Raw genomic sequence first — 25,531 nt, 5'->3', positions numbered from 1 at the left:
GGTAACTGGATGGCTAATCCCACGTTCGCAACGTAGTTAGCACCAGTTCCAGGCAATAGCTGGAAATTGGGCAGCACAGGTTGAGCGGGTTGTCCAGTAATCAGAAGGTTGAAGGTTCGATCCCGCCTCCGGACAGAGAATTCTGCTGTTGTGTCCTTGGGCAAGACACTTAACCCACCTTGCCTGCTGGTGGTGGTCGGAGGGGCTGGTGGCGCCTGTGCTCGGCAGCCTCGCCTCTGTCAGTGCGCCCCAGGGCAGCTGTGGCTACATCGTAGCTCATCACCATCAGTGTGTGGATGTGTGTGTGAATGGGTGAATGATACACTGTAGTGTAAAGCGCTTTGGAGTCCTTACTCTGAGAGGCGCTATACAAGTGTGGATCAAATTATAGCTTAAATGTAATTTAAAAAATAGCTGAAATTTGGTCAATGTGGCCTTAAAAAAAGGTCTTAAAAAGTCTTAAATTTGGCTCCCTTAAACCTGCAGATACCCTGTAATAAATGTTAAAAAGGCCGCATTAGGGTTTTAGGGATTCTGAAATATCTCAAACTTAATAACGGTAACGACAATGATGGGCAAAGTAATTAGATTACTCCGTTACCTTAAAAAAATAACAGCGTTAGTAACTCGCAGCAGAGTAATGCCCTACATTATTAATGGTCTCACCACGTGTTCTTATTTTGTGTTTACTCAGATGGGAACAAACATCCAAGAACATCTTGATTCCATCACGACAAGCACACAACCCTACCTCCTGGCTGTAGGACGAAGTAGGAAAGAAGTCTACCGGTTCTTTATCATACTTGACGACAATGCCATCCATTGTAGGTCGGCCTCTTCACTTGGTGCCTTTGATGAACTCTTTAAGGCACATTATGTTTTTGGCACAGCTTACAACCCTATGCTGCACAACATGTTCACCTTTATCCAGACAACTGTGTACAACATAGATGTCGGCAAAGTGAAGGAGAGTCCCCGTGTTGCAGAAGTTCGTGCTAGGTTGCTTCATTAATACTGGATTCATTTGACATCAAGTGTGATGTTTGTCATGCTGACTATACTTGAACAAATACACTTGTTAAGTATGTGTGATTAGTTCATGGTTATTTAGATACAAAACATCTTCACCCTAAATGTGCTCAGGCTGGATGCAGTGCATCTTTTAAAATGTGCTTTTGTAGAATAAAAAGTTATTGAATGCACTTTGTTTTAGAAACTTGTTTTCTAATCAGTTTAAAGTATTGTGAAAGACAGAAGATGGGAGTTGCCAGATTCTGGGGGCGTGGCGATTGGACGCCGGCTGGTCCTTGTTACATGTAATGAGGCCGGAGATAACAAAAGGGTGGCAGATCTACCAAGGTGGGTGTGTGATCGACTTGTCATTGTGGCACCCAGTTCTGGGGGGGTGGGATTGTTCGCAGTTGGTTAGGACTGCCGGTGATGAATACAGCTGAGTAGGTGGGCAGTGTTCCAGTGCTAGGACGGGAGGCTTGGCGCCTTCTTTAGGTAGCGAGGGCTGGGAGTAGTTGGGTGCCGAGACCGCGCCGACATCTGCCGCCGCAGACTCTGGCAGCTGGACCTAAGCCGTGGATTTACCTGCCATCCTCGCAAGCCGAGCCCCGGGGTGTTGGACTGTGTCGGAATCTCAGACCCCGGGGCGTTGGACTGTGTCGGAAGCTCAGACCCGGGGAGGGGGTCGCATCAACTGGGACAGCTAAGTACCGCTGCTTGGTTTTATGTATGCTGTTCAGCTGATTTTATTGTGCCATAGTGTTTTATTGTTGATTGTATTAATAAAAACTCTTTTGGATAAGTTGCTGCCTACTGGTGCTGTTTTCGGGTTCTGGCTGGAGGGCAAGATATTCTGCCCGTGCTCCCACTGAAACTTATATTACACTGGTGTCAGAAGTGGGATCCAGCGAATGGGCAAACTGGGCTGAACAATTTGAAATGGCAGCCGATGTAAATAATTGGGATGAGCCCCTTAGATTAAAGTTTATGTGACTTATTTTGTCTGGCAAGGCTCGAGAGGTTTATAATGGCTTGTCGGGAAGTGTAGGAGCCAATATTGTTTTGGTTTAGATTATCTTATGGTCTAAGTTTATTTTGATAATGTTTTATGTACATTTCAGTTTATTGCACTATGGTTTGTATTTCCTTTGACCACTGGTGGCACTGCGGAGCCTATAAAGGTGTTGAGGTGGCAGTGCATTGGCGTTTTGTGGGTGACGGGAGGTCACACGGTTTTTACCGCTTCATTTTGGTTTCATATGCCACATCTAATTTGCCGTAATAACTTTCATCATTTACATAAACCTGGACAAGAAATAGCCATTCTGGACCCAGCTTGTGATTGTCAACATATTCAATAAATGGGACAATAAACCCAAACCCGCTTTCTGCCTGGACAATATTGTTGAAGCGAGTCATTGCCTCCACCCGCACCCGAGGGTGACTAAAAGTGGGACTTGATAGTCACTACAGGAAGTGTTAAAGCTAATTATGCCTCGTTAGCAGAGCAAATGGGGAGGTGCTTGGATCCGTGTGATAGCGCTTATTGGAATAGAGCAGTTTTCTCCGCTCGATGCAGATGGCACAATGAGAGCGTTCGTGAATTTGGAATGGCATTATGACGGTCTGTTGTTAAAGCTTATCCGACAGCGGTTCCCAACACACAAGATCTGTTGGCTAAGGATCAGCTTATAGCTCATGTGGAGAATGGGGACCTGAGTGTGAGTTTACAGAGTGCCAAGCCTGCGTCACTTGAAGCAGCCATCAACCTTGCGGCGGAGCTTGAGCTTATTAGGGGTTTGGAGACCAGCTCATTATCGGATACAAGAGTGAGAATAACTGAGGAAAATGCCGATGACGAGCATATTAATTCACTAATGGGGTGGTTGAGTGCCTGATGCAGGAGGTGAATTCCCTCCAGAATGTGGTGCACACACTGTCTGTACCATCTGCTCCTGGTCCCCACCATGGCTCTCAGAATACAAACTTACAGCCTAGTCGAGAGAATTCCCGAAAAGAAGAGAATGAGAGGTTGGGAGGTTGCTGGAAGTGTGGTTGTAACCGGCATATATGTCGGGACTGTCCTTATGTTCAGGGAAACTAGAGGGGGCTTGTACAGGTGGTCTAATGCCCGCCCCCCTCTCTGTTGTTGAGACCCCTATAAGAAGAGGAAATTCTGGGTACTTGAAGGCCAGGATAGGTGAAGCCTTTGCCTCGGTAGACGAGTATGTGACGAGACTGAAGGAAACATTGACTACGATGGTAAATGCGGTGAAACGCCATCAGTGCAGAGCCTCTGCGCAACAAAAGAGGGCATACGACAGCATTCTTGAGCGGGTGACAGATGTGCTGTACAGACTGGTACCCGTTGAGGGGGGTCCTGAGAGTGTGATTCACTTCAACCGACTTAAGCCGTGTACTTCAGGAAAGGAGTCAAGCTCGACGGAAGAAGGCAGATGAGTTGTAGGATCAGAAAGGTACAGAATCATCCTGCTTATAGCAGGGTTCTGGGACAGAAGACTGACAAGATTGTTTCCAGAAAAGACAGATTGAACGGACACAACACCCTCAGATGGTTTGGAGGTTGACGCGTTTGCCGCCTGAGCTCGAGTCACGACACACACACGGGGTGGGTCAGACCAAGAAGACACGTCCTCAGGGAGCCACAAGGGATTGAAGACCCATGGGGTACCATCGGCCGCACCTTGTTTGGCAAGAGAGTCTGCAAGGTCATTCAGATCCTTCTCAGTTCCGGGTGCACGAGAATGTCCTTTGACTTTACGCCAATAGATGTGCATGCCATATGACGTTGATAGGGCATCACAAGCCATGAAGAGGTCCTGATGTTTAACGGGCTTCCAGTTTGAGGTCAGGAACCCGTTACTCTTCCAAGAAGGTAGATGACAAATGAAACTGAGGCGCGCGTAGTCCGAGTCAGTGCAAATCACCAGCTCACGGGCTCCACGGTCAACAGCAAGTTGTAGTACTATCAAGATCCCAGCCACTGCTGCAAACTGTGAGGTCTTAGGACCCAACCAGTAACACCGGGAGTCCTTCTGGTCAGCGTGCAACCAGACGACACCCACGCCTGACCTAGGCGCATCACCGTGTCAAAAAGAACTGCCATCAACGTGCATTGTCGGCAAGTCCACACAGAGAGACTGGTCGAAGTAGTGGTGGTTGGGGTTTAGAAGAGTCTGAGGAGGGCTAGCTGGCAGGACTGACGTGACGGCGTCATCCGAGCAGTATTGGCACGCAGCCAAACCCATGCCTAGAGGGCTACAGCGGTTCTGGGCGTAGCGTACTTCAAAGTCGAAGCTTTGAAGAGCCAGCAGCCATGGCGCGATTTGCGCGTTAGTCACCACACCATCTCTGATGCACTGACTGTTAAGGAAGGTCACTGGCTGATGCTGAGTTTCAATGATGATTTTATGTCCCCCGCTGTAGCTAGAAAAGTGTTTAACCACCCATATGGTGGAAAGCAAAGCTTTTTCACAGCCAGAGTACTTTAACTCAGGACCGGACAAGAGCTTACTAGCATAGGCTACGACATGCCTGTCGCAGTCATATACTTGGTAGAGACCGGCACTCAAACAGTGAGATGAAAAACCTACCTCAAGGTGGGACTATTTGTCACAGTCGGGGAGCGCCAAGCACGGAGCTGAGCATAACGCAGCCTTCATACTTCAGCACTTGCAGAGTACAGACGCTTCTCTTTTTGCTCCCTTATCTTTTTTTCCCAAGGCTCTTTGTCCTGTCTGCCCACAGAGCGCTTCTCTGCATTTCTTCTGAAAAACCCTATTTTTAACTATGGATTTGAGGAATTGGTCATTCAACACGATTGATAAGATTTTTTCAACAATGAGAACGGAGCAGGGGGCTCCCACGTGCCCACAGTGGACACACACGGCTGGGGATATGCTGGATTCCTGGAGGGAGTGGAAGATCGTATGCCTCTCCCAGCTGTCCAATGAGGATGTCGAAGTCGTGTGGATATTTGGCCTGATGATCACTGGATTTCTTCTGATTGGAGTGGGAGGATATCTGGTTTTCTGGAAATTTGGGAAGACGGGAGCAATTGGAGGGCGACCCGCACCCAAGGAAAGCACCGTCCATGTGGAGACTTCTCAGACTGGGACGTTACCCGAGGTGAATCGTATGCTGGACAATGTTCTAGCTGCGATACTGGTATTAGTGTGCAAAAGGGATGTCATCTCGGAGAGGGTCACCGGACGGTATGGACAAGTTGTAAAAACCTAAATTGGCTTCACTGAAGGACTGGAATGATCAGTAAAGACTGAAGGCAGAGAGGAAAATTATGTTCGCCTGACCCAAACAAAGTCTTGTCTTCCGAATCTGACGCCAGAGCAGCCTCGAGATGCTAACAAAAAAAAAACACGAAGGAATGCAGACAGATGCTGTGAAGGTGTACTAGCGGTTAGCAAAGGAAAAGGCTAGTTTGTGTTGGTCAGCTTTATGGACAGGAATTGTCCAGAATCCAGATGCAATGTCAAGGGTGGAGAAGTATTTAGCGTCTTTCACTTTCGGGAGTTCTTGTTCCAAGCGGGCCATCGGCCACCTAGACAAGGGAACCTGTTTGTTGAGTTGTCTGTAGTCAAGGGTCAGTCGTCACTTACCATTAGGTTTCTTTACTGGCCACAAGGGAGCCGAGTGGGTGCTGTTACAGGGTCGGATGATCCCTTTCGCCAAGAGGCTTTATATGATTTCCTGGACTGGTCCATGGTACACCAGGGGAATCTTGTAGTGATGCACAAAAGTCGGTGTAGCACATGGCAGTGTAGGAATCCTGACTTCATGGATAGTGGTTAGACCACAGTCCAAGGAGTCGAGTGAAAGAGAGTCTTTGTATTTTAACAAAAGTTGTCGTAGCTTGTCTCGCTCGACAACGTTGGTAAGAGCACCTGCTTGGTCCACGACCTGTTCAATTTGAGAGAAAACATCAGAGGGGATCTCGGATGGAGACTCTGAGCTCGGCAGTGAGCATGCAGTTTCCCCATGCTCAGGGTCACCAACCGCAAGGCAGTGAGAGTCGGGGTCAGAAGGTGGAATGAACAGCAGGGGTTTTCTAACACCTGCCCTCAGTTCCCCTTCTCCAAGATCGATGAAAGCTTCAAAGCGCTTCAAAAGATCGACGCCAATGAGCAAAGGCATGGTACCGCTCTCACAGATGTACACTGGGTGTGTCAAAGTCAGCGGACCAATCGTGAATTGGAGAAGAGACTTGGAAGACAAGCACTGTAGAAGGAGAGAAGACACGGGCAGTTAATGCACAAGGGATCAGTTCTGGAGGTCGTACGCCTCCACCTACATCCAGGCAGACGTGGTCAAAAAGAGACTTTCTCATGATTGTGAAATCTGAACCAGTATCCAGAAGCGCGTCGCAGGTATGCCCCTGTTGCAATATCACAGATACCGTAGGCTTACCACCCCTCCCACAAGGCAGGAGAGGTCCCAGCAGTAGTTTGTCCGTCTCAACACCAGGGGGCGCCGGGCCACTGTCTGTGGAGGTTGCACTTATCATCAGTGTGGATGGAGCAAAAGACATTTTCCTGTAGGTCAGAGCCAGTCTGTGCATCCGGTTGCAGCGCATCTGTCAAATCAGCAGAGCACAGGGTTAGAACCCCTCCCACACAGGAGTTATTTCCAATAGCTTGGACCTTTGTGACTTCCTGTTGCAGATTGAAAAGCTACATCTGCATGTGTTTCATTTCAGAAAGCTGCATCTGCATTTGGGTCTGCGTGTAATTTTTCATCTGGAAAAACTGCATTTGCATTTGGGAAATCTGCATTTGTATTTCATTTTTCATCTGGAAAATGAGAGAAGCCAAATGGTTATTTTGGCTTAAGCAGCCTTTTATTTTTGCACTTCGTTTTCTGAGGGGAAATTCCCCAGGTGGCATTGTTACCCCTAATTGCCACTCCACCAGACGTACAATGCGAGCAGTCAGGTCACATCCGAGAACTGGGTCGTGCAGTGTGAGCACATGACTCACGAGATTTACTCTGCGGGAAAGTCATACAGTTTGAGCTGAAGCTGAATGCTAACCCTAACCCTTAAGGAAACAGCCTAAAGACGTGTTTACAATCCCTCTTTGTCAGACACGTGACCTGCATGTCAACCACACAACCCTAGTGCCATTTTGGGTGTATGATTCCCGTTGCTAGGGGAAGCTGCAGCTGAAGTTGAAACAGCACAAGTCAAAAGGATGGATATAAAGAACAAGGATGAGCACATCCCTTAAGCCGGGCGTACACTGTGCGACTTTTTCACTTTTTTGAGCCGATTTTCCAGTCGTGCGAGAAGCCACGACATCGGGGCGAGTTTTGCGCCGAGCGGTCGTGTAGTGTACAGGGGGTTACGAGAGGCGATTAACACCACGTGACCAGCCGCCGATCAGCAGTCGTGAGGTCGCAGGGACTTCTGGTGTGTTTAATATTTCGCTCGTCCCTCGTGAGGGTATTGCACTGTTGAAGCGGCGCTGCGAGCAGCTGCGAGCAGCTACGATCCAAAAAAGTATCAGAACCGCTCACGGCGCATGCGCGCGCAATCCTGCATCAACGCTGGTCGCTCGCTATTTCCCTAATAACACACGCTGTTCGTTTTTATTTCTACACGTTTTTTTACACACAAAGATTGTCAAGAAAGCGTGTTTGTCGTGTTCATGTCAAATTAAACTGATCACAAAACACAGATTCACTTTCTTTATTTCGTTTTCCTCATCCAACCCCCATAAATCCCTGTGTGTCCTCCTGCAGCACTCCCGAAGGACAACAGGCAAGACAAAAAAGTCTGACGTGTTGAGTAAAAACTGCCATTTTTAGCACATTTTTAGGGCCGACGTGTTGCTACCAGACGTACAGTGTGAGCAGTCAGGTCGCATGCGAGAACTGGGTCGTACAGTGTGAGCACACGACTCGTGAGATCTGCTCTGCGAGGAAGTTGTACAGTTTTAGCTGAAGCTGAACGCTGCGAGTGAAAAAGTCGCACAGTGTACGCCCGGCTTTACAGGGATAAACTTGTGAAGGAGGCTAGGATCGGTATTTTCAGAAACTGTCTACAGTCGACATTGACAACCTCAAAGGAAACGAATGGGATTCAGTACTGCTGAAAACATATCACTTCAGTAAGCACGTTACAACTTCAACATGTTTATAATAAAGTAAAAATAAAAAGTAGCATTACTCCTCTAACTCAGGCACTTTGTCAGGTTTCCATTTTTGCATGGGCCTTAATTAAACAAGTTATCACTATAAGTTACAAGCTGGTACAGAATCAATACCTGCATTCAGAGGTCGCACTAGACATGTTATCATTTTGACCGATAGAGTTTAAAAAAAGTCATGGTCATTTTCATTTCCCTAGCAATAAATAAAACATCTTCTGTGCGTTTGTTCAGTGTGTCTTTTCAATTTGCATTTCTTGGATCTTTGTAAACACAGAAAAGAAAAGTTGCTCTTTACCTTGTTTGCTAACATTTTAGCTACTTCCAGTAGCCTTCCTTATGTGACGATGTTGGTGGCATCACTTTCTTCTCCATTTATCTGCGGGTTGCAGAGGACGTTGTCGCCCTCTGCAACCCGCGTCCTCCTAGTTGATGACACAGTCCCATTCATGGTCTAACTTATAGACTTCATTGTCTCTGTTCATGGTTCTGTGTCCACGTCTCCTTATTTCTATGGCTTTCTTAATCCATCTCTTGACTTTTTGTTTGGTGTTAACGATCCTTGTTCTGTCCCAGTCCAATATGGTTTTCTCTTGCGCAGTGGTCTGTTCCAGCGGATTTCTTTATTGTACTTTCTGCTTTTTGTTTCACTGCACAAGGAAAAGGAGGGCACAGGCAGCAGAGGGCAATGGCGTCATCTGCAAGTTAACATGTTGTCACTGTTGAAACGTCTAACATCATCTACAAGAGAAGAAATCAGGCTCTGATGTTCAGAGCGAGCCACTTACAGAAAAACATACACCTGATGGGTTTTATTAGAACAGTCAAGGAGAGCAGAAGAAAACAAAAACCAACAATAAATAAAATGAGGGATGAAAACTGATGAGGAAATCAGTGGGGGAACAAAGTATTTCATCTGACTGACTACAAATCATTCAGAAAATTTCATGCGATTTTCTCTACTTTTCAGCAGCAAAAAAAAATCTGTGATCATTTCTTTATAAAAGAGCAAACTAAAACATCCGGAGGGATGGAACAATTTGATTCTCCAGAGAACTGATTGTAGAATTCCAGTAACACAGATCATGGATCGGTTTTGTCTTTGCTCCTACAAACCTGCTACTGTGTGCTTCCAGTTAAACCTGCTCTGTTGATCATGTCCCTCAGGCCTTCAACACTTTCCCTTTTCATTACTACCTTCACCTTGCTGTTCATGCTGTTTCAACTCTAGTCCAGTAGGTTGCGCTGATGCACCTTTAGGCTGGTCACCAACCGCCAATCAACCCGGAAGCTGTTAGCAGCGTTAGCTTGTTGCTCGTTAGCAGCGTTAGCTTGTTGTGTGGGTGTGTGAGGTGAACCTCTGAGGCTCTGCAGCAACAATGTCTTCATCTCAGTCTCTGAGAGAGTTTATCAGAGAGCGGCTAACTGCTGCTGCTGCAGAAATATTCTCCGAGTTTGAACAAACCATCGTCCGCTACGAGGAAGAGATCGATCGTCAGCGCAGACTGCTGGAGATCAGCTGGAAACCACAGATCAACGTACACAGAATAGGTATGAAACAGCAGCGGGACTCGTGTGGTTTTACTGAGGACACAATCTCAGGACAGTCTGCTTGGGTCCGTCTGCTGTTCTGAAGCTTTTTGACACAACTGAGCTGAAATCAGCCGGTAAACTTTGTTCCACTTTAGAGAAATAAATCAATAACATTTTAGGGGTTTATGAAGTTTTCACTTTCAAGAACTCCGCTAAATCAGTTTAAAAGAGACAAACTTTAAAGACTTGGTGAACGTTTCCAGCTGATGTTCTACAATCAGAGACTTGTTTAGAAGTTTCTGTTAGTCTGATCTGTTTGTGGACATTACCAAGTAAAGCTGTCAGCAGCTTCAAAGTGGAGATGATTCCATGAAAACATCTCAGTCCCGTTTTCATCAGAGACTGATGCATCTGAGGAACATCTGGATGTTTATGTGTCTATAAACTCACCTGTAGTACCTGTGTGTCCATCCCAGAAGTCAGTAAGAATCTAAATCAATGAATCTGAGAGATACTGAGCCCAGTTCTGCTGTGGGTCAGTCACACACACACACACACACACACACACACACACACACACACACACACGCACACACACACACACACACACACACACACACACACACACACACACACACACACACACACACCCACACACCTGCTGTTCTCATCACTGATTGTAGAAGTGTGTGTGTGTGTGTGGTTATTTGTCAGTTTACAAGTTCATTATTTTCTAAAACATCTTCAGATGCATCAGATCGTAAATATGCAGTATACAAGATTATAGTGATACTTTTACAGTGAGAAAATCCCAAAAGAGTCTAACGTTTCAGTCACTTTGGAAGGAAGGTTGAACTGAAACATATCTCATATCCAGCTGGCTGCTGGGATCGTCAGATTTTCTCCTCTCAAAACAAAGGAAAGAGGGACATTAGGGATGTACTTAGTTAACCTATTAATTGCTGTTAATGTTGTAACCGGGTAAAATAGTTTGGCCTGGTTAACTGCTTCCAAGTCCTTCTGCTGCTCTTGTGTGTAATATATTTTGTGCCACTAGAGCGCGCAAGAGCGTCGCTCTCAAAATGTTTACTGGGCAACCACAGAAGAAGAAATGAGCTCGTCACATGACCAAACAAATGTGCTCATCCATGAAGCAGTTTATTTATTTGCTCATATTTTAGGAGGATAAAACCATTTGAGACGAAACATCTGGCTTTTAGTGGGTCCTCCTACCGTAGAGCAATGCAATACAAGAAGACAGAGGCAGTACGTTATAGAATTAAACAAACTCAATCAAAAAACAATTAACAAATGACTACTGAGACAATTAATGAATAGATAACTAAAGAAAAACTGGACAAAAAATAAATAATAATAAATCCGGCTTCGGCACAACAAAAAAGTCAGACAGCAGCTTCAAAACAATTACAGATCGGTTTCACGTACTCCTAGAGAGAGTTTTTAAACAGGTGAAAAGAGTAAATGGATCTTATATGAGCAGGTGACTTATTCAGTCCCAAGGAGCTTTAACATTCAATTCAAGTTTATTTATATAGCACCAAATCACGACAAGAGTCGTCTCAAGGCACTTCGCATAATAAACATTCCAATTCAGCCAATCAGAAATAATGTTTCCTATATAAGGAACCCAGCAGGTTGCATCAAGTCACTGTCTAGTGTCAGTGACTATACAGCAATTCTCATACCAAGCTAGCATAAAGCAAGCAAACATAAAAGGCACGTTTCCCTACTTACTTTTTAAAACGAGGAATAACAAAAGAAAGCTGATCATTGATCCTGGTATCATACACAGAGTTGAAGGGTATTAATAACATTTTCAGGTAAGATGGAAAATCAAAGGATATACATTTAAAAATAAATATAAATCAATGAAATTGCCGCCTGGCATTTAAAGAAAGCCATGCAAGATGGTCATACATTTGACAGTGGCGTGTTCTAAACGGGCACCGTAAAACAAAACGGCATGAGCTAGTGAATATGATATCAAGGGATCGAAGACATGTAACTGTAGAGGTCTGGTAAATTATATCAGCATAATCCAAAATCGGAAACAAAAGCTGAGTCACAATACGCTTCCTTACTGAAAGGTCAAGACATGGATGGATTGCTGTAGGGTTTTTAAGCAACCTGTAACTTTATGAGAGATATGAGGGATAAATCTGGTTCTAACCAAACCCCCAAGCATTTAAATTCATCAGAATAGAGCACTTTTGAAGAGTCCAAAAAAAAAAGATGAAAAAAAAAGTGGTTAGCGAAGAGAACAGCGTGGGAGCAGTTTATTCAGTCATTTCATTTTTGAAACACAATAAGCCTCACATCAGCCTGCGGGGGGGGGGGGGGGGGGGGGGGGGGGGGTGTCGTGAGCTAATACTTCAGCACCGTCAATTGTAATTTGACGATAGCTGGCAAAAAGCTCCAGAGTTGTTTAAGTGGTTGCAGTAAGCAGGTTTTACCACAGGATATCATTCTTGCTTCATTTCTACACAGTGCACCTTTAAAGTGAAGTGTGCTTTCTAATTGTCCCATGAATCAGCTTTTTGTGTCTGTCCAGAACGCCCGCTGCATGATGTCAGCAAAGATGAGGAGGTTCAGACTGACCAGCAGCTCTGGAACCAGGAGAGGACCTCCAGTTTGGAGCAGGAACAACCAGAACCATTACAGATTCTAGAGCAAGAGGAGCTCTGCATCAGTCAGGATGAAGAGCAGCTTGTACTGAAGCAGGAGACGGTTACCTCCCTTGAGACTCCTGCTGATGAGGACAGAGACCACCATGGACCAGAACCAGACAGACACCAGCTCCTTTTGCCACTGTTTCCTGAGGCTGAGATCAGAGCTGCTGCTCCTCCCGAGTTAACAGGTGAGAGGTTTCTATGATGATTTTCCTTATTATGATGTCACAAAAAGGGACTTTTTAAAACAGCTCATTTGAGGCTCATTATCATTAAAACACTTACAGAAAATGAAGCATAAAAAATTAGAAGATCCATCAAAATAACTTTTTCTTTAAAGTGCTGGAGTTATTTTAGAAAGTCCTAGATGCTTTATTTATATGGTAACAGTCATCATGGTGAGGTGGTACCTTCTCCAGGGCAGAAAGCTCAGAACACAGTTGGTTCCACTACAGAATACCGCTGACAGCCTGAAGACCAGCCTAAATAGTAATAAATTACAAAATATATATATAAAAAACAGGAAAATCCTCAATGTGTTCACCCACTTACACGGGATACAAAGGTGTAGTGCACCTCCCGCATTCGCAGGAAGATGTCTTGGAATCTCGTCTTCATCATTCCAAAAGTGCACTTTAATCTATTGTGCCCAGGAACAATGGCTGTGAAGCCCTGGGCTCCCACACCTTGATTAAGCCAATGTTGGAAGTGATGAGGGGGAGGCGATGTTGGAGGCATGGGCACCCTTCTGTGAGGATAAAGGCGCCCTGAAGGATGCTATGCTACCTGGCTGTACAGTGGGCTGTGGAAGAGCTGGAATTGTACACCAATCTAGGCCAGCCTACGTAGGAGACGAAGTGGCCTTGATGGTCACAAACTGCCTCATAGACGATTCTGTAGCACCGACCACCAGAATCGCTAGGAGGCTTGAACCGGATGTGGCAGCCATTGATTGCACCTGCAGCTTTCAGAAAGGCTCGGTGTCATGCCAACCTTGCAAACCCGTGGGAGACAACCTCCAGGTCCTCGGGGGTTTTAGGAAGGGGAAGGACCTGGTGGAGAAAGGCCACCACTTCCTCTGTGACTATGTAAGATCCAGTGGACAGAAGAATAGAATGGACTTTATTAATCCCACAGTAGGGCAATTCACTTGTTATAGCAGCACATACACTTAGGGAAAAGTATAACAACAAAAGTACAGTTAAATACACATAAGCCATTATTATAGTCTTCAACCAATAGAAAAAAAGAGGTATCCCGAACTCATTCCAGATCACCCTGTTGCATGGCAACCAGAAAACTAACACCGGGGTTTAACTGTGGTCCCCCAACCATGTTCCTGGTCCTGGTTCACGAGATTAGCCAGTACTGTCAGAGACTTCCTAATCTCAAGTCTGGCTCTAGACCTTCCTGATTAAAAACAATTGAGACTTGGTACACTCCGCTTAAACAGTACGTAGGTCTGGTCTGGTTAAGGAGAAATAAAGAACTAAATCATTTGTGTAAAGTTGGTTTTAATATTTAAAGGACAACAAATTATTTTGATTATATAATAATGCAGAGGAAGAACATTTTGTTTGTTTGTTTGTTTGTTTATTTTATTTCAAACATTAACAATTAAAAAAATAAAGTAAATAACATAATTTGTAACAATCAACATTGTTTGAAATGGAGGTAGGTTGAAGTATGCAATTTTAAGGCCCTACCCCCTTTACATATTTAATGTTTCAAAAGAAAAAAAAAGCAATTTAAACTAAGAGTATCAATTCATTCATTTTAACACATTTACACCTTTTTTTCTCAAATAAATAAATAAAGATCGTGGAAAGGAAAAAAGAAATACAACAAAGTCACTGTTGCAACTAGGGTTGTCACGGTATGAAAATTTAACCTCACAATTATTGTGACCAAAATTATCACGGTTTTCGGTATTATCGCGGTATTTTTTAAACGGTGTTGCATATGTTCAGAAAGCATTGATAGTCCTGTTCTACACAAACTGAAATAGTTCTGAAAAGGTTTAACATTGTTTATTAAACCTAAAATAACACAAAGCCTTAGCAAAAGTGCAACTTTTCACAAGTAAAGGAACAAATAGCTTATTTTTCTGGAACGTGTTACAGTAGTCAGTGCAGGTTTAAATTATACAAATCCAAACATTCAAAACATAAACAATATGTAAACAAATCAAAGAAACACCACTTGTTTTCTCATATACTTGTTTTCTTCATTATCAAAATGAAAATCTAAAACTCCAGTCCACACTTGACTTGAGCACTGTACAAGTCAACCTTAAAAAAATATGTATTTAAAATAAATAGCCACTTTAAACAAATTACTGAAATAACTACTACACTATGTAATCAAATCCAAATGTTCAAGTATAAATGTCATTGAATAAGTAAACAAATCAATGACAAGGAACTAATTGTATATTTCTCTTCATCATCAACAAATAAGATGCTTCATCCAGCAACAGGGTGTCCGTGACACGGTTTAAATGCTGGCAGAGGACGCTGCGGCTGCAGTATGTAGTGACTCGTTGCATTCTCCCTCAACCAAAAGTCCTCGCGTCATGCATTTAAGCTAAAATGCTAATGTTAACTTACCTTGCACTGGCTGTAGAGACGTGGGTGATGGTCACGCAGATGTGCCATGAGATTCGAAGTGTTGCTGCCTTTTGCAGACACTTGTTTCCTGCACGTTCTGCAAACGGGATAGCAGTCTTCTATTAACTGTCCCTCAGCATTTTTCAGAAATCCAAAATATGCCCATACTTCCGATTTAGTCTTCTTTGAGGGCTGATGGATGTCCTGGGCGCTGCCGTCTCCTCCTTCGGCCATTATTTCAGCTTCAAAGTTTTGGTGCCGTTGCAAACTAAAAAGTGCGTGTGCGCGCCGCGGGAACTTCAGCTGAAGCGACGGTGGCTGGTAAGGGTCACCGCGCCGAAACCGCGGCCACGGTAAACCCACCGAGATAATTTAGTTTTTTTAAAAATTGGACGGTTATTTTTATTGTCAACTTTTTTACCGGGGTTTACCGCTATACCGGTTACCGTGACAACCCTAGTTGCAACTGTGCAGTCCAACAAAACAAGGCTCTCATCTATACTTACTTAGTTCCTCCGGCGCCTACTGGCGCATTGGGCGCAAAGTAATCGCCAGCGAGCTCTGTCGGCTGCGACGGCCTCGGCTTCATCCCATGACAGGTTCACGGCACGTAGGTCTTCGATAAAAGTTCTGCGCCATGTGATTTTTGGCCGTCCTTGTTTCCGTTTTCTGCGTCCTGGGGTCCACAGCATGGCCACTTTTGGTATGCGTGTTTGAGCCATTCGTAGCACATGGCCCCCAAACCGAAACCGTCGCTCTGCAACGACCTCAGCGAGTTGGCGTGTTCCCGTTTGGTGGTGGATCGCTTCATTCGTGATGTGGTCGAGGTAGGAAATGTGAAGGATGCGCCTGAGGCATCGTTGTTGGAACGCATTGAGGCGCTGTGTGATGGCCGCTGTCGACCTCCATGTCTCACTCCCGTATATGGCGGTTGGAATGACGATCGTGTTGAATAGGCGGATTTTTGTTTGTAGCCCGATGGACCCAGACGCCCAGACTGGCTGTAGCCGCCGGAACACTGCCGCTGCCTTTCCAATGCGACATGTGACGTCGCGGTCCGTGCCACCATCTGATGTGACTATGCTTCCCAAGTAGGTGAATTCATTTACCTCTTCAAGCCGTTGTTGGTGGCTGATCTGAACCACTGTGTGTGCACCGGCATAGCCCACTCGCATCACTTTGCTCTTCGCAGCACTGATCCTCAGCCCTGCTTTCCCGGCTTCATGTTCCAAGGTCGTTGTGAGTTCTACAAGGCCACGTTGTGTAGGTGCGAGTAGTGCGATGTCGTCCGCAAAATCAAGATCCGCTAGCTTCGTGTTGCCCCATTGGATGCCAGGGTCGCCTTTATCAAGCGTCCGTCGCATAGTGAAGTCCATAACGGGGAGGAACAGGAGCGGCGACAGGACGCAACCTTGTCTGACTCCCGTTTCGATCGCGAAGTATTCCGTCAAGCCGTTTTCTGTGCGTACGCAGCAGCGAGAGTTGTGGTACAGGCTGCGGAACAAACCGATGTACCGTTCCGGGATGCCGTATACTCGAGCAATATCCCATAGTGTTTCACGGTGTATGCTGTCGAAGGCCTTCGTGAAGTCGATGAAATTGATTGAAAGCCGCTGTTGCAACTCTATTGTCTGTTCGATAATGTTGCGGAGAGCAAATATCTGCTCTGTGCATGACCGGCCACTACGGAAGCCGGCCTGCTCTTCACGCAAACGCTCCTGGACGGCCCGTCGTAGCCGATTTAGTATCACAAGGCACATGACCTTTCCAGGGACAGAGAGCAGCGTAATGCCCCGCCAATTGTTGCAGTCAGAGAGATTACCCTTCTTCGGCAGCTTGACAATGACGCCTTCCCGCCAGTCCTGTGGCACTTGTGTCGTCGTCCATATCGCGTTGATGAGGTTGGTGAGGACTGCAATCATGACTGGTCCACCATGCTTGAGTAACTCGGGCGCGATCTCATCGGCGCCAGGGGCCTTCCCGCTTTTGAGCGTTTGGACTGCCATCTTGACTTCATCGGCCCTAATAGGACCCACATCCACAGGAAGGTCAGCTGTGGGTTGTAGAGCATCCGCTGGGAGCAGCTCCATCGGCTGTGGCTGATTAAGGAGTTCTCGAAAGTGCTCGGCCCACCGTTGGTCCTGTTCTGCTGGCGTTGGCAGGGTCCGGCCGTTTTTGTCTTTCACGGACACACCTTGTCCGCTGGGGGACCCAGCGAGCTCTCGTACAATCTGGTATAATGTTCTGGTATCATTCTCATCTATACAGTATCAATAATTTATAAACTTTTCTAGGTTTTTACTGCTCTTCATTTCTATGTGGATAAAAAATGTGTTCATTGAATTTTCTTTTAAATTGGCTTATGTTCTTCCTTTGCACTGACATACGCCAGCTTTTTAATGTCGTTCTGAATGCATGCGTTTTAAAATTCAAGTGTGCTTTTAGGTTGTACCCTCCATCCTTTACATGAAACAGTTTCATTATTTTTAAGGGAAGTTGTTTATTTTATTTATTTATTTTTTTTGCATTATACAGATTTTATGGTCTACGATTACCCAAGAAATTTAAATTCAGTAACCCTTTCGATGTTAACCCTATCAATAGTTATATTTACTACAATATTTTTTATGTGTTTTCCAAGTAACATGAATTTTGGTTTTATCTAGATTTAAAGATAGTTTATTTGTATCAAACCATTTTTTTATACCATGTATTTCATTTGTGATTACCCCAAGAATCTGCCGCAACTCCACACCAGTACAAAGAATGTTTGTGTCGTCTGCAAATAAAACAAATTTGAATAGCGTTGATACTTTACATACATCATTTATGTACATAATAAACATTTTTGGGCCTAGGACGGATCCTTGAGGTACCCCACAATTGATATTCATGAGTCTAGATTTATTTTGATCTATCTGTACAAACTGTTGCCTGTTAGTTATGGAGCTTTTAATCCAATCCATACTATACCTCTGAACCCACACCTCTCCAGCTTTTCTAATAAAATATCATGGTTGACAGTATCAAATGCCTTTTTCAGATCTAAAAATACTTCCAAGTGCATATTTCTCATTGTCAATAGATTCTGTTATTTCTTCTATCAGGTCCATTAAAGCCAGTGATGTAGATCTATTACTTCTAAACCCATATTGACTGTCTGTCAGTAGGTCATGTTTCTCAATAAAACTGTCAAATCGTTTAATGAATAATTTTCCTAATATTTTAGAGAAGTGCGAAAGTATCGAAATCGGACTATAGTTAGTATAGAGGTGCTTATCTCCTGACTTGTGGATGGGAACAACTCTTGCTACTTTCATTTTGTCTGGAAATACTCCATTCTGAAAAGATGAATTAAAAATGTATGTTAAGGGTTTAACAACACCATCAGTAACACTCTTCAAATATTTTATGAGCTGTAAAAACACAAAACTTAAAGGGACTGCTCGCGATTGCCCCCTCAGGCCAAAAGCGTAACGGCAGCTTCAATAGTAGGCTCATGCACGAGGCGTGCATGCTGTACGTGCACACTCCTTAACGAAAATAATAGCTGAGACAGTCCCGTTTGTGTGTGTGTGTGTGTGTGTGTGTGTGTGTGTGTGTGTGTGTGTGTGTGTGTGTGTGTGTGTGTGTGTGTGTGTGTGTGTGTTTGGCCCGGAGGACAGGAGAACGCGCAGCTAATTAATTAAATAATGTGGTTCTGTACCTTTCTCTTCAGCACAGCCGACAGGTTTATGATGGGTCAGTCCTCCTGCATGCTCAGATCATTCCCTTCCCTTGCTTGAAAAATTGTTCCAAAATGAAAGTTGAACCCACATCTTTTTTTATCTGTGAATTCAAAGCCGTTCGGCGAGTCTCAAATAAAAATTTGGGCATCTTAGTGTAAAAAAATATACCATTAATGTAAAAAAGAAACTCTAAACAAACTATGTTCACATCCAGAATCGAACATGGGTCTTCTGCATGAGAGTCTGACATTTTACCAGGTGAGCTAAGGCGCCAATGACGTCTTTTGTATCTGTAACATTTATATCCTTGATAACAGCTGGAACAACGTTCAAAGAACGGTTTGGAGTGAAAATGGCTATTTTGTTGCTAATTTGCAGGAAATATCTAGAAGAAAGTAGCTAAGGGTCCTCAGAAATGTAGCTAGCTTTGTCACTAGGCGTTAGGAACAGCGACAAAGTCGCTGAGTTGGCACTACCTCTCTCTCTGCTGCTAAAGCTACGGATAGCAAATGCTACGGGCGATGCCTGAGCGTGAACGCGCATGAAGCAGCCTGCTCGACCCGAGCATCTCTCTTTTTCTGTGATTTTACAGAAAAACAGGCAATCACAGTAAAAATGCCAGGGCTCATTCTACACGACCAGGGCATTGCAGGAGAATGTATGAAGAAGAAATTTATTATTTCTATACATGTTTTGGCTGTCAAACTTCCATAATGCCCCTTTAATGTTAAGGAAAATAAAGTCTTGGGAATCTGCTGATCGTCACAGCTTCAGGTCCTCACAACGGGTGTGTCACCAGCCACACCCAGTGGATTGTAATAAAACACATTTCAATGTTTTTTCTACTATTTCATATAAAAGCAGTGTCAACACTTTTACAACAGAGATTGAGATTTGGTGCTTTTTACCAAAAATAATACCAGAAGAAAAATTTCAAAAACTGTGCAGCAATGATGAAAAGAGTTTAATTTCTATAATGTAAATTAAAATGTTTACCATTTAATATTTTGGAATACAATTCATTTAGGTGCACCGATTCGATTGGAAATCACAATTTTTTTAAATCAATCTACGTAATAAAACACATGAAAGTAAAATGAAACTTAATGGATAGACGTGTTTCACTTTTTGTTTTTAATTGAATGCTTTCCTGAAAAGTTTCAGATCAAAGTAAAAAGACTCTGCCTCGGATCTGGAGCAAAAACACACGTGATCAGAACATCTCTACACTTTGGAATTACCATGAGTTACTTTATTGTACTATTGACATAAGACATAATATCACTGTTGTATTTTTCCTTTTTGTCCTTACTGGTGCTTCTTTGACGTTGTTTATTATCTGCTGACAGCTGTTGTTAAGGGGAAAGGGTTTTAAATGTAATATTAGCACATTTTTTAAATGGTTTAAGGCTTAACGGAATCACCACCATCACTATGGATACAGTTTACTTGCCTTCTGGTTAGAAACATCTTATTTAAAAAAAAATGTTTGATTGTTTTTTTTTTGTTTTTGTTTTATTTCTTTTATTTTGTAGATTTATGAGAAAACCAACAAGTTGGAATCTGTCTTTGTTGTAATCCTGATTTAAACTCACGTCACTGGATTATCTTATTTGATTTGGTCAAGGTCTGTTATGTTTTATTTACTTTTTGTCCTGGTGTGTGTGTGTGTGTGTGTGTGTGTGTGTGTGTGTGTGTGTGTGTGTGTGTGTGTGTGTGTGTGTGTGTGTGTGTGTGTGTGTGTTTTTCACGGAGATCGGCCGCGGAGTCTTCTTCCAGTCGGGGCATACTTGGATTTGAAATTAAAATCCCAACGATTCCAGGAAAAACTGACAGTTAATCCCAGTTCCAATCGATGCTCAATGCCCAACCCTAATACTAACGCATGTAGCGCTGTGAATAAGTAGTTTGAAGAACTGGAAGTTCCTGGTCGTTAATTTTGTTGATTGATGGCCATAATTGTTAAGTCTGTGTTATCTTTTGTCTTTTAGCCCGTCCAGAACATCTACAGCACCATGTCTGGGATAGGGAGGAGGTTCTGACTGACCAGCAGATCTCTAACCAGGAGGCCACCTACAGTTTGGACCAGAAGGAACGAGAACCTCCGCTGATCAAAGAGGAACAGCAGGAACTCTGTATCCGTCAGCATGAAGGACCGTTCATTCTGAAGCAGCAAAATGTTAGCTTCGTGGTGTCTCCTCCTGAAGAACCAAACAGGAACCAACCCTTGCGTCAGAGTTGTACTGAAGCTGAGAACCAAGACCAGGATGGTTGCATGAATGAATTCCCAGAAACGAACAGTAACGAAGAGCTGACACAAAATAAAAGACGTCAACAAACCAAAGATCACAGAGACTGTGTAGATGGTCAGAAAACATGGGACAAGAAAATACGGGACAAGAAACTACGGGGCAAGAGGACTCTCAGATATCCATGTAAATTTTGTGGGAAATCCTTTAGCTACAAGAGTTTTTTAATTCGTCACATGAGAACTCACACCGGCGAGAAACCATTTATATGTGGAACTTGTAGTAAAGGTTTTGTCAGCAGTAGTAATTTAATTAATCACATGAGAGTTCACACAGGAGAGAAACCCTATCCATGTGAAATTTGTGGAAAGTGTTTCTCTTGGAGTAGTGCCTTGACCGATCACATGAGAACTCACACAGGTGAGAAACCGTATTCATGTAAAACTTGTGGTAGGTGTTTCTCTAGGAGTAGCCACGTGACTAATCACATGAAAACTGTACACAAGTGAGGAGTCTTCCATGTTTCACCTGGATAGCGAGATTCAGCAAAACATTTTCTTTAAGTTCTCGTGAAAATTTACACTTGGGGTTTTATTCATGAAATGTGTTTGCTAAATGTTTTTCCTTACAAAAGTAACCTGATAGCCTGGCAAGCCATCCATGGACGTAATTTTCACTTTAGAAGTGGGGGGGGGACACGTGTGTGTGTGTGTGTGTGTGTGGGGGGGGGGGGGGGGGGTCTTTACAGTATGTTCTAATGGGAAACAGGCTTCAACACAAATGGTTGTTTTCTGCTTGGTCCTAGAGCTCAACCAGTGCCAATTTAATATAAAGTATTGGTAAAAAGTGCAGGGGTGAAAACTTGACTTTGGAGAAAGTGGGGGGGACATGTCCCCCCTGTCCCCCCCCCCAAAATTACATCCATGAAGCCATCCTATAAATGTAAATATATAGTGTAGCCACGACCCATAGAGAGAGCTCAGCTATGGGGATTAATCTACAGTTGGCTTTCAAATTGTCTCCACGTGCTATTGGGCAACGAACAACTTGACCTACTCCCCGCTACAGATGTCAGTGGGGCAGTATTACACTGTAAAAGCAGATGCAAATACGTCCTTTCTCTAAATAAAGCACTTTTTTCTCATAAAAACACAGCTAGAACATTGATATTATGACCGTAGCGGTGCCACGAAAATGAATAAATAACCAGATGTGCTGCTCCGCTCATTTGATTCAACTCCAGGTCCTTATATACGTATATACTCGCTGCTACCACTGTAACTTTTAAAACCAGGGAAACCCTGTATGTGTACTCACCAAGCAAAGACCTTTCAGATGATCATAATTAAGGCTTTTCCTCCGAGTTGTGGACATGTTCTCCCTTTAGACATTAGTTGTTCAACTCTTAGTGGCATTTCAGTGGTTAAAGTAAAAGTCCCATTAGTCATCACACACTGGTGAAAGGTGTTCTGTGTATTTGACTCACCCGGGAGGAGTGGTGAGCTGTAGACGCAGCCGCCCTAAGGAACTGTTTGGTGCTTTGGCTCTCCAATCAAAGCCCTTACGGAGCTTTCAACCATGTTCTTCACGAGAAATAACCCAAACCTTTTTTTTTTAATGTATTCATGCATTTTCCTGTCTCAGCTGCAATTTGGAAGATGTAAAGATTTTTCCTGCAAATAGAAGAAACTAGCCTACTTGCGTCTCCAGGCATTTCTCCTCCACCTGAAGCTGGTCTGGTCTTGACTCTGAAACCTGGATATTCTAATTACTTCTGCACTGGGGACGTAACACCGCCGTAAAAACCATGCGTCCCGCCAACAAAAATGCACGTAATGGCCAGCACAGGATACGTGTTCGGCGACTATTACTTTGGAACAGACTTGGTAGTCCAGTGGTTTGACTTCCAGGCTTGATGTTTAAATAACAGCATGCTTGTCTAAGTTGCTATTGTAGGTGCCTTTTGCCAGAGCGGGAATGAGCAGAGCTTCACCAAATCAGACTTATTTCCAAATATAACTTCAGGCTGATGAAAATAACAAAATAATTGTGCCAACTGTAATATTTTATCATATATTGTGCCTACCCTTGCCCTCATAGGTTTAAAAATAGCACGATATGGAACCTTTAATGCGAGGAGGCATTGAGTCTCAATATTTAAGACTGTGGAATGACTCCGCCATGGACTTACCTTTTCTGATTGTTTTATTTTTTTTTATTGCTGTCAATTTTCATTGTCTTCTCTTCATCGATCAAAATTAGTGATGCGCCCATATGAAAGTTTTGGGCCGATACCGATATCCGACATTAAGATCACTGTCATGGCCAATGACCGATATTTGCCGATTCCGACATGCTGATATTAGTGCTTCTAAAATCAGCAGATTTTGTATAGAATGAAAATTATTAAAGCTGAATTTACGTTATTATGTACACACACCACACACATTTACGGTTCTGAGATGATTACATTCACTGTTCACACGACTAAACAAATACACATCACCCCCCTTACCCTCTGAAACAGGCAAACAAATGGAGACGAGATGGAAAAAGTATTGGTTGTTAATATCAGCCCGGTTTTATTTATCGAACTGATACGATATGTTAAAAATGACTAACATCGGCCGATACCGATATTGATGCCAATATATTGTCCATCCCTAATCAAAATATCTATATTTCAATAATTTAGTCTTTAGAGAAGCATAACTCTAAATTTCCGTTTAGTTTTTATTTGCAAAAATTCATTTGTCACGAAATAAACAAAAATATTTCGTCAACAAAAATAACACTGGTTGCTATTAGCCAATCCGAGGAGAGATGTCCGAATATCAGGAAGTAAGGCTCCAAATCCTGTCTTCTGCTGCTACTTTCTCCTCCGGCTGACATCTGCATCATCACACAGGAACATCTGAGCTTTTTTCCCCAGAGAATATCTTACAAGGCATTCAATTCATTCCTACTACAAATGTATTAAAATATGAGTGAATTTGATCATTAAAATACCTAAAATCCAATAGAAATTAGAACAAAGGTTTTTCCTTCAGTTCTTGGTATTTTGAGTTGTCTGATATATTTTAAACAGAAATTAAAGTTTTAATTCAGGTTTATTTTTTATTAACCTTGAGAACCCACACTCTTTTCAAATAGAAAAGATCAAAATAAATACGTCAAAATGTAGAAAAACATTAAATAAAGGAGTAAAATCATTTTTATGTGTACAGGCAGGATTTAATTTGGGGTTGTCGACTTGAATAAATCACTCAAAAATCTATTTAGCAGATGTCTGACCCACCAGTGTCACCATGGGTCCTTAAAGGGTTAATGCTGTTATATGTTTCAATAATATAATAAAGATCCAGCTGATGCAAAGAGCGCATGCATATGTGAGGGGTTTGCACAAACTAGTACCTGAATGTCACAGATATTCCCGCTTGTGCGGGTGAACGGGAACGGGTGTGTCCGGCTAGTTGTAGACAAACGAGGACTGAACCTGACCACAAGATCATTCAAACTCTGGATAATCCCGGTACATCCTGGAACATTAGTGGTGATTGGTTGTTTTCCTCTCGTCCAGTAAGAATGTTAGCAGTTCAGTCTAGAGGCCTTGCGGTTAGCACTGCTATGACCAGCGTTTATATCATGCTGATACTGAAGTGGGATGGAACATGCAGATGTAAGCAAGTGTGGCTTGTTAATTAAAATGTTTATTAAAAGTGTTTTAAAAACGCTGTAATCCACCCGCTTCTTAAAAAAACAAGTCTTTACCCATCTCTAAACTTCCGTTCATCTCCAAGATCTTGGAAAGGGTTGTGGCTGAACAACTCACAGCTGCTCTTGATGAACAGAACATCTATGATAGCTTCCAGTCAGGTTTTCGTAGAGCTCATTCTACTGAAACAGCTCTTCTTAGGGTCTCTAATGACCTTCTGACTCACAGTGATGCAGGGGACTGTTCTGGTCCTGCTGGACCTGACTGCAGCCTTTGGCACTGTTCATCACCTGCTACTGGAGAGGCTGAGAGACTGGGTAGGCCTATCAGGATCTGCTCTTGAATGATTCTCCTCATATCTGTCTGAGCGTTGTTTCTCTGTGGCCGTTTCCAAGTTTAGGTCCTCTACCACCTCCTTCACGGTGTCCCACAAGGTTCTCTGCTGGGGCCTCTACTGTTCCTCCTCTGCTTCCTTTTCAGCACATCCTGAGCTCCTTTAAAGGAATCTCCTACCATTTTTATGCAGATGACATCCAACTATACATCTCCTTTAAGCCCCATGAGATGTCTAAGCCACAGCTGTTGCACACCTGCTTAGGCTCTATTAAAACCTGGATGGCTGGGAACTTCAGGTTCTTTGTGAAAGAAACCGATTTGTTGCAAACAGGACTGAAGAATTATTTTAGCGTTAAGTTCACATTTTCTTTAAAAAAACTCCTCAAGATCTGGCTGCAAACATCAAAACACTGCACACAGGAAAGCCCTCCACCTGCTCCAGTGTGGTGGTGATGCATGTTTATGTTTATTTATTT

The 25,531-nt window shown here is 43.5% G+C and overlaps 2 protein-coding genes across 2 annotated transcripts in view; both read left to right on the top strand.

The window, feature by feature from the left end:
• Positions 1–1,815, top strand: part of LOC107376838 (uncharacterized) — a 40,225-nt gene extending 38,410 nt beyond the window's left edge. The window contains exon 15 of the mRNA XM_070548180.1: positions 695–1,815. Coding sequence (XP_070404281.1) covers positions 695–1,012 — 318 coding nt within the window. The 3' untranslated portion in view covers positions 1,013–1,815. The remainder of the gene's footprint in view (positions 1–694) is intronic.
• Positions 1,816–9,460: 7,645 nt separating this feature from the next.
• Positions 9,461–24,954, top strand: LOC107376846 (zinc finger protein 853). The gene is made up of 3 exons (XM_070548314.1): positions 9,461–9,746; positions 12,301–12,606; positions 20,747–24,954. The coding sequence occupies exons 1-3, from the start codon at positions 9,575–9,577 to the stop codon at positions 21,511–21,513; spliced, it is 1,245 nt and encodes a 414-aa protein (XP_070404415.1). The 5' UTR covers positions 9,461–9,574; the 3' UTR covers positions 21,514–24,954.
• Positions 24,955–25,531: the final 577 nt, after the last annotated feature.

Source organism: Nothobranchius furzeri, chromosome 2 (assembly GCF_043380555.1).
Source record: "Nothobranchius furzeri strain GRZ-AD chromosome 2, NfurGRZ-RIMD1, whole genome shotgun sequence".
NCBI lineage: Eukaryota > Metazoa > Chordata > Actinopteri > Cyprinodontiformes > Nothobranchiidae > Nothobranchius > Nothobranchius furzeri.
The sequence above is the reverse complement of the archived record's forward strand: the minus strand, read 5'-3'. Positions and strand labels throughout refer to the sequence as shown.

Coding starts and splice junctions, on each gene's coding strand:
- LOC107376846 (XM_070548314.1), top strand. CDS start 9,575: ATGTCTTCATCTCAGTCTCTGAGAGAGTTTATCAGAGAGCGGCTAACT. Junction 9,747..12,300: donor GATCAACGTACACAGAATAG/GTATGAAACAGC, acceptor GTGTCTGTCCAG/AACGCCCGCTGCATGATGTC. Junction 12,607..20,746: donor TGCTCCTCCCGAGTTAACAG/GTGAGAGGTTTC, acceptor TTTGTCTTTTAG/CCCGTCCAGAACATCTACAG.